Source organism: Homarus americanus, unplaced genomic scaffold, assembly GCF_018991925.1.
Source record: "Homarus americanus isolate GMGI-L3 unplaced genomic scaffold, GMGI_Hamer_2.0 scaffold57980, whole genome shotgun sequence".
In the NCBI taxonomy this organism is placed as follows: domain Eukaryota; kingdom Metazoa; phylum Arthropoda; class Malacostraca; order Decapoda; family Nephropidae; genus Homarus; species Homarus americanus.
In genome coordinates this window covers 5,906,244-5,916,073 of record NW_024716703.1, presented here as the reverse complement: position 1 = coordinate 5,916,073, position 9,830 = coordinate 5,906,244, and the positions used below count along the sequence as shown (strand labels likewise).

Sequence of the window (9,830 nt, the reverse complement as noted above, 5' to 3'; positions counted from 1 at the left end):
TGTTACTCCTACTGGCAGCGAAAAGGACCGCATCCCTATCTGAGATCAGTGTCAAATTTTGTTTATAGAAACTGAAATTTTTGTATTGTTCCTGAAGTTTATTTGTTTTTCTAAGTGCACGTGGATATATACCGTTGTGAGAACTTTTCTGTTGAATTATATTTATTTTGTCTTCCAAGATGATGTCCAATTTTTTTTTCGTAACCATTACTTAGTTATTGAAAATTGTTGTTATATGGCAACACTCCTGTAAGCTGAAGTGAACATTAGTTCTGCAAATTAATCGTTCACTGTTACAGTTGTTGTGACTACTCATCAACCAACATCCTGTAAGCAAAATTCTTTCGTATGGCTTGAGTAAACCCCTGTTACCAGCACCCTAGCACCCCCCCACCCTAGTGATGACACATCTCCGATCACAAGAGATGGTGTAAGCATTATGAAGTATGGTGTGATGGATGCACTAGTGCACCCAGTGAACCCCAGAGTCCTTAAGTTCACTGGCAGGGAGCAGCCATTTGCTCTACCGGTACTCAGGATTTTCATGGACAGTGACCTAGTCACTGGGACCATCGTCTCAGCTGTGTCTCCTGCGAGTGACACACGCAAGTCTACGGGATTGCGGCAACATTTTCAAATATTCAAGAAATTCCAGAAAGGATTCTTCACGTTAAGCCTACAAGGAATTGGTATTTTACAGACATGCACTATATTTATAAAAACAAATATATATTTCTACACCATACCATCACACGTTAGCCATCGTGGTAGGTTATTTTTATTTTATTGGTGCCTTACGTGTTTTAATATATATAATTTCAAGTATTTATTTTTCACCAGTTCATCTATTGATACTTTAATTATTTTAATTATAATTTATATAAATTTACTGTAAATGGAAGGACAAGGATATTTTTTTGGGTGATAATGTTAATAATTTTCAAACCGCAAATATGTCAGGTTAATAATGTTAATAATTTTTAAACTACAAATATGATAGTTTTAGTTTTATTTTAATGATGTCATAGACACATATTTTCAAATTACAAATAAGATAGTTCTATAATAATGTTCAAACCGCAAATATTTTAGGTTATTAATGTTATTAATACTAATGATGTCATAGACACATTTTTCAAACCGCATGACAAATGTTAATGATGTCATAGACACATCTTTTCAAATTAAAATATGATAGTTTTTTTAGTAATGTCATAGACACATCTTTTCAAACTACAAATATGATAGTTCTATATTATCATACTGTAAAATTTCAGCCATTCCGTGGTAGAACCCTTCACAACTGTACTATTGCTCTCAACAAAAATGAATGTCTCGTCGAAGAGTCAAGCACCACACACTCATTCATCCAGGGTGATTATAGTTGCAAAGGTTGTACATTGCTAAGAAGGAGCGTTCTTATACACGAAATAGGCGAGATTTATTTTTGCCATGTTCTTGTGGGATTTGTTTCTCAAGTTAACGATTTCCACTATTGTGTTGATATTGGCAGTAATATTTTTGTTTTGTAAGTCAGAATTTTCCAATTTTGCCATTGTACATAATATTCTTTCCCATAAGGCATTTCAGACTAGGGATTGAGTAACTGATCAACCGCAGGTGTCAGCTTCCCCAGTGTATTGTTTCCACACACATATGCATGTAACATCAATGGCGTACTAAGGGGGGCGGGGGGGGGCAGTCCGCTCCGGGTGACAGCCAGAGGGGTGCCATGAGGCTCATAAATAAATAAATAAATATCTGTCCTCTGTAGCCTTTTTTTTTTTTTACAAAATTTAAGTACAACTTACTAGTTATCAGTGCGAAAGTTTCGTCATTCAATTTAATTGCCCCTTCATCCATCTCATTTTCAAATAAACAAAGGCAATTTCCTGGAACTGGTGGAGTTACTATCAAACTATGATCCTGTTTTGAAAGAACATCTTTTGGAGGTTAAGCATGCTATTCCATCTCAGACATCTGGAAGGAGAGTGAGCTCTTATTTGTCACCAAATATTCAGAATGAATTCGTCTGTCTTCTAGGAAATAATGTTAAGGAAAAATTTTTGGCTGACATCAAGAAGGCCAAGTATTTTGGAATTCTTTTTGACAGTATACCTGATATTTCTCATACAGATCAGATGTCCGAAGTGAGTAGATATGTTCATATTGAAGGTGATTCTGTTGAAGTAAGGGAATCTTTCTTGAGTTTCTTTCCTATTGCTGGAAAAACTGCAAATGAGCTCACAAAGGATATCCTGAGTAATTTGGAGTGATGGACTGGACATTAACTTTTGCCGCAGTCAAGGATATGATACTGCTGCAACTATGGCTGGTATTCATGGAGCTGTTCAGAAGAAAATCAAAGAAATAAATCCAAAGGTTTTGTTTGTGCCTTGTGCCAATCATTCCTTGAACCTTTGTGGGGTACACTCTTTTGGAACCAATCCTTTATGTGTAACATTCTTTGGAACTGTAGAGAAACTTTATTGATTTTTTTCACTTTCAACTCACCGATGGGAAGAACTGAAAGAAAATATGAACTTGACAGACAAAAGACTTTCTCAGACTAGATGGAGTGCACATCATGATGCCGTAAAGCCTCTCAAGAAACAATTTGAGAAGCTGATCATACCCCTGGAAACATTGACGGATCAAAAAGAAAATGTTGACACAAGAGGATCAGCTGAAGCTTTTGCTTAAAGCTGTATGTGATTTTTATTTTTCGGGTTGTCTTTCTTTTTGGTGTGATGTACTGGAAGAAGTGAATCTCACACAGAAGTATATGCAAACAGAAGGTATAAGTCTTGAAACGTGCACTGTAAAGCTCAATGGTTTTAAATTGTTTCTTCGAGGTCAGCGGAATGAAATTGTGGAGAGAGCGATTCAATATGCAACTACACAATGTGAAGAAATGGGCATCTCCATGGAAACAAGGGGGAGGATAAGGCGTAAGAAAATGATGCCAGCAGAGATGGCTAGGGATGCTGGACTGACAATGCAAGAGGAAATGAGGAGATCAATGTTTGAATGGTTATATCGATTTAGTCTAGAACTGGATGCTCGTTCAGAGGCCATGGATAACATCTTGTTAATATTTGCAGCTATTCAGCGAAGCTACTTGCTTTCTGCAAAAGAAGAACAACTTCAGGGGAGTATTTCAAATTCAAGCATGACCAAGATTTTTAATGAAATTTCTGATGAGGATGTCACAGTAGAAATTATGCGACTATGCAGACACATGGAGGCTGCCAAAATCACACCTGAAGAAGCAAATAAATGGACAGTCTTGCAGTTCCTGAAGTTTATTGTCAAATGGGACTTTTGTGAAACCTTGCCAAACTTGTCATTGTGCCTGAGATTCTTTTTAACTATATGTGTGTCTGTTGCATCATGTGAAAGAAGTTTCTCTAAACAGAAACTCATCAAAAATTATCTTCGTTCTAGCATGACTCAGGCAAGATTAAACAGCCTAACTATGATTTCTATCGAAAATGAATGTGCCAAGACAGTTAATTTTGATGAAATAATTGGTAAGTTTGCTGAAGCTAAGTCACGAACGATGAGGCTGAAAAATTAATATATATATATATATATATATATATATATATATATATATATATATATATATATATATATATATATATATATATATATATATATATATATATATATATATATATATATATATATATATATATATATATATATATATATATATATATATATATATATATATATATATATATATATGCTGATAACCACAAGGAAAAGAAGAAAACACGAAGTTCCCAAGCGCTTTCGTGCATATATATATATATATATATATATATATATATATATATATATATATATATATATATATATATATATATATATATATGCAATAATATCACTGTAGGTGCGCGTGATCCAGGTATATGCTGATAAATCATATATATATATATATATATATATATATATATATATATATATATATATATATATATATATATATATATATTAGGGTGTGTCATAAGAGGGAAGATCAGCTAGAACTAATGGCCCATCACTTTTTTGGTAGATTTTAGTGTATATAAACAGAAAATAATTTCAGTTTCAATATTTTGCAACCTTTTGCTAGGTAAATTATAGCGTGAAATTTATCGAAAATCTAACGTACAGCTGCATTAGTGCATTACAATTAAATAGTGAACATTGCTTTCTGACTTCATTCTTTAACAACCCAACTAACAATATTTTTTTCTGTTTCAGATTCTGATGCATTTATAAGTTGATAATATTTGCGATGGCTGCTTGTGTCAGGACGAGGAACCAAAAATCCAGCCATCTCAGTCACTATCTTGGGTCTGGGAGAGAGCTCCTGAAGTCGGAGTTGCCTACATTGAGAGATGCTTTGAGATACGGTGTTTTAATCAGGCAAATCAGTGAAAAGAACCAAAGAACTTACACAAACAAAGACATTGCCAGTGATATGACCAAAGCTGTCTTGGCACAGTACACTCTGGCTAACGCTCAGTTCAAGCCTCCAGTCATAACAAGTCAGAAGAAGATTATTGAGAGACTGCTAGCCAGTTGGGAAAAGGCAAGAGATATCTCTCTTGGGAGAGGAAAACTTGCAGTTAAGGACAGCTTTGCCAAGCAACTGGACCAGTTACTTGACATAATTACTTGCAAGTGCCCAATTGTTCTCTGTCCTGAGTTTGGATGCGATCGTGACTGTAAATCCGAGGCCCACATCTCCTGTATTTGAAAGCGTGAACTGAAGATTCCTGTGATCGAACTGGCATTTGTCAAAGCACAGAGAGAGAAGACTGGCAGTATAGAGGCTCTGATGATTTCTAGCCAAGATATGCCGGAGTCCAAGAGACAGGAGGCTGCCACAGAGAGGCAGAAGAGGAGAAGAGTTGCCGAGGAAAAGAGACTTGAGAAGGCCCAGGGTGAGGTAAAAAAGGCCGATGATTGGAGTCAAGCTGATTCAGAGTTTAATGACTTCCCCATGGCTGATCCGAGTGCTGACCAGGAGAATGGTGACTTTGTCCCTAACCCAGAAAATAATGATCCCAAACCTTCCAGGCATAAGATTCGAAATAGGAAAGATATCCCGAGCATAGCTCTGGCCAGCATGCGGCACCACACTGGTCTCAGAGAAACTGCAGAGATAGCAACAGCTGCCTGGGTTGACGGTGGTTTGATAACACCTGATGATGTTCACCTGGTGATAGATCATAACAAAGTAAGGAGAGCTCAGGAGAAACTTGTCAGTAACCTAGAAGAGGAGTTTGATAAGGGGATAAGAGAAAATGGAATCAATTGTTTGTTCTTTGATGGGAGAAGGGATGACACTAAAGAGTTCATGAAAGTTGGAGATTCTGACAAGTTGTTCCCTGCCATGGTGAAGGAGGAACACTATTCCTGCTGCAGTGAACCAGGAGGGAAGTATTTGTGGCATTTCACTCCAGAGAAAGATGACATCAGGAAACCAGCTGAGATAGTGGCAGATAACATTATGAACTGGCTCAGAGAGAGGAACGTAGACCAGACCCTGCAGGCCATTGGAGGGGACAGCATCAACACGAACACAGGGTGGCAAGGGGGGGTCATACAGTGGATAGAGCGGAAGATTGGGAGGAAGCTGGTCTGGATTGTTTGTGACCTCCACACCAACGAGTTGCCACTCAGACATCTGATCCAGGAGCTGGATGGCAAGACTCTTTCAAACAACAGATGGTCTGGTCCTCTTGGCAAGATGCTGGACTCTGCCACTGAGTTAGAAATAAATCCGAGCTTTGAAAAAATCACAGTTGGCCCTCCACTCGTTGAGCTTGCACATACTGTCATTGACGACCTGAGTACTGACCAGTACTATGGTTACATGATTTGCAGTGCCATCAAAACTGGGGTCATGCCTGATAGACTTGCTTACCTGCAGATAGGTCCAGTCTCACATTCTAGGTGGCTCACAACGGCTCTCAGGTTCTGCAGAATTTGGGTCGCTCATCATAAACTGAAAGGAACCAGCTTCACAACCTGAGACTTATTGTCCAATTCATCGTGAGTGTCTACTTGCCAAATTGGTTCAACACCAAGGTCAAGTCATCGTTCTCCGAAGGTCCGAGGCATGTTCTCTTCCAGCTTGAGCTCCTGAGGAGTCAGCCAAGGAAGGTTGTTCAGATTGTGGAGCAGACTGTGAGGAGATCTTCCCGGTATGCTCATCCCGAGGCAGTTCTGCAGACAATGCTCTGCAGTAAGGATGAGGAGGAGAGAAGAGTGACAGTCAAAAAGATCTTGGATATGAGACTTATGAGAGGATCTGGGCATGACGAATCAGTTGGTGACGATTCCTTCAGGGTCAGGAAGACTCCTGAAGTCAATCTAGGTGCCAAGACCCTCACTGATCTCATAGATCTGGATAACATCCAGGCTGGCAGTGAGCCCTCTCTTACCTGCAGCCTCACCAATGTTCAAGTCAGCGCTTTCCTGGACAACCCCATGCATGTCCCTGCCTGGCACCTCGCACACCCAGAGTATAGAGCGTTGTGTACAGCGAGTGAGCGAGGCCAGCAGTCACGTGTACAGCCAGGAGAGGAGGGAAGGCTACATCCGAGCTCAGGTGGTCAGCAGGGAGGTGATGAGTAGAAACAGAAGCAAGAAAGACATGTTCTCTATGGTGTGCAGCAACACCGGGTCATAGTAGTAAAACCGGTTTTTGTATTTGATGATTTTGTTTTCTAAAGGAATATTAAATTTAATAAATGTGTCAAGATCATTCGTTTCGCTATTCTGGATCATTTTCATCCTAATAAATGAACCTGATACATTTACTTTACTTTAAATAAGCTATTTAGTGGTGTTGGTAAAAGGGTGGGAATACTGAATTTTCATAAGATTTCAAGTTAAAATTTACCTAGCAAAAAATGAAAACTTTTCGAATCTGAAGATATCACATGATTCTGCACATAGAACTACATCATTAATACCATGGGCCGATTTTTCAAACTCAAAAAAAAAATTCGCCTCCGTATGACACACCCTAATATAGGCTATATATATATATATATATATATATATATATATATATATATATATATATATATATATATATATATATATATATATATATATATATATATATATATATATATATATATATATATATATGCTGATAACCAAAGGGAAAGAAGAAAACATGAAGTTCCCAAGCGCTTTCGTGTAATTCACATCTTCAGGGGTGAGTACAGACTAAGGAGAAGTACAAAACAAGGTGTATATATACAGAGGAGGGTGAGATCAGGTCCACAATGGTCAGGTATTAGGTAATGACCTTTCTAATCTTTAAAAAGCACCGCAACGGTCGTCAATCAGGTCAGAGGGTAAGGTGACCCAACCTTCTCACCTGGTTACAAATCTTCTTAATTACAAAATGGTCCAGTTTGTACATGCCATTACTCAAATTCATGTTGACTGCTTCGGTATGTTTAATGAGACTAGATTCTATAATGTTCCTACTGTCAATTGAATTACAAGGTAATATTGAGGAGGCATTGTCCCAGTCAATGCAATGTTTATTGTCCCTCAGATGAACAAACAGAGCATTGGATTCCTGGCCTGTCCTAACACTATATTTATATTGTTTAAGTTTAGTTACAACATCTTTACCTGTCTGGCCTAAGTAAAACATATTACTTTCCTTGCAAGGAACTTTATAAATGCAACCAATTGTGTTGTTGGGGGAGTTCTTGATTAACATTTGTTTAACAGTGCATGAGTTTTTAAATGCCACAAAGACGTTCCAGGTTTTTAGTTGTAAAGGAATTTGAGAGAAATTTTTGTGAAATGGTAATACTAAGAGATTCTTATGGTCATGGGTGGGCTTGGGATCAGTTCTATAAAAAGATTTCTTAGTAATGTTCAGGCATTTGTCTATGAAAGATCAAGGGTATTTAAGGTTTGAGCCAATATTATTGATATATTTATATTCCTCATCAATGAATTCCGGGCTGCAAATTCTGAAAGCACGTAAAAACACTGTTGAAAATACTGACTATTTGACTCTATTATGGTGGGCAGAATAATAATGAATGTATGAACTTGCATATATATATATATGCTATCAACACCTCAACCCGCCAGGATTCGAACCTACGGCCCACGAGCCCATGACTGTGACCCGGGAACGCTAACCGCTGGACCACCAGGATACAAAAGCAGTCCTAGACTTTGTTATATTTCACACAAAGCCTGTTCAATGAGCTTAAGGCGCCGTGAACCTCTAATGGGGACTACCCGTTTCACATAGGTGGTCAGAGTAACGTTTTACCAAATCCGGCTTCGAAACACGAGGATCCATATATATTTCATTAGCCCAATAAAGCAAGCGATCTTCTAAATACAATCAACACCTCAACCCGCCAGGATTCGAACCCACGGCCCACGAGCCCATGACTGTGACCTGGGTACGCTAACCGCTGGACCACCAGGATACAAAAGCAGTCCTAGACTGTGTTATATTTCACACAAAGCCTGTTCAACGAGCTTAAGGCGCCGTGAACCTCTAATGGGGACTACCCGTATCACGTAGGTGGTCAGAGTAACGTTTTACCAAATCCGGCTTCGGGAAAATGGAAACAACGGAGCACCTTAGCTTTCGTCTTTATTTTTAGACAAGCTTAATGATATTGTCCCAAATATCACATTCAAAATTGAAAGAGAAATAAATGGATCCCTTCCATTCCTTGATATGCTTATCATGAGAAATGGCCAAAACTATAAATTTAAGGTATATAGAAGGCCCACACAGGTAGACAGTTTCATTCACTATTTATCGAATCACCTTGAGTCTACCAAAATGTCAGTTTTTTCTACTATGTTCTTAAAATGTCTGCGTATTTGTGACTCTGAATTTATTGACGATGAATTGAAACACATTCGTTCCATTGCACAGAAACTCGGGTACCCTTCTGTGTTTGTTGATCGTTGTTTTAAAAGGGCTAAAAAATCCTTTCATTCCTCTCAAACCAGACATGTTCCTACACTTAAGAATATTTTGACTCTGCCCTATCGTAATGAATTTGTCCCGTTAGTTCTGTCTCTCAAGCTTATAAATATTAATGTTGTTTTCAAGTATGACTCAACCATTACCAATATGTTAATAAGGAATAGCCCAAGTTTAAATGTAAATGGAAGTGTTTATTGTATTCCATGTAGCAAATGTAATTGTAATTATGTAGGATAAACAGGAAAAACACTGCAGCTTAGAATCAAACAACATAAGTATAATATCAGAACTGCATCTGAAAGCAGTGCCTTGTTCGTTCATGTTAGGAATAATAATCATCCCATTGCTTGGGAAAAAAGCTTAGAAGTATTTAAATCATCTTGTGTCACAGAAAGACTTCTGGTTGAAGCTAGTTTGATTAAGGAATTAAAATCAATAAACCTAAGTGATGGTCAGTTCAAAACTGATAATATGTTACATAAATTTATTTGTCAGTGGCCAAAGGTTAAAAATGCTTTGAAAACCTTCGATCTAGATGTATGATAGTTATTTTGTGGGTCCCTTATTTTTGACCTGACCTGACTAGTCACGTCAACCCCCTTCTCTTAAGCTCCTCTACGTGTGTGTTGGTGTGGGGATTAGTGGATGACATCATTATGACCTGACCTCATGTTTTTAAGGTCACCCTATATATTTAAGCCTCTCTCTGTCCATGTAGTCCAGTTGCCTCTGAAGATGTCTTGAATAAAGACGAAAGCTAAGGTGCTCCGTTGTTTCCATTTTCCCGTGTGATTTTATCAAGATTTATCTTATCTACGTTTTCGTTGTGGAT

The 9,830-nt window shown here is 37.9% G+C and overlaps 1 protein-coding gene across 1 annotated transcript; it reads left to right on the top strand.

Moving 5' to 3' along the window:
* Positions 1–439: 439 nt before the first annotated feature.
* Positions 440–3,580, top strand: LOC121858193. Its single transcript, XM_042354405.1, has 3 exons — positions 440–689; positions 2,044–2,150; positions 2,780–3,580. Exons 1-3 carry the CDS (start codon positions 440–442, stop codon positions 3,578–3,580), a joined length of 1,158 nt encoding a protein of 385 aa, XP_042210339.1.
* Positions 3,581–9,830: the final 6,250 nt, after the last annotated feature.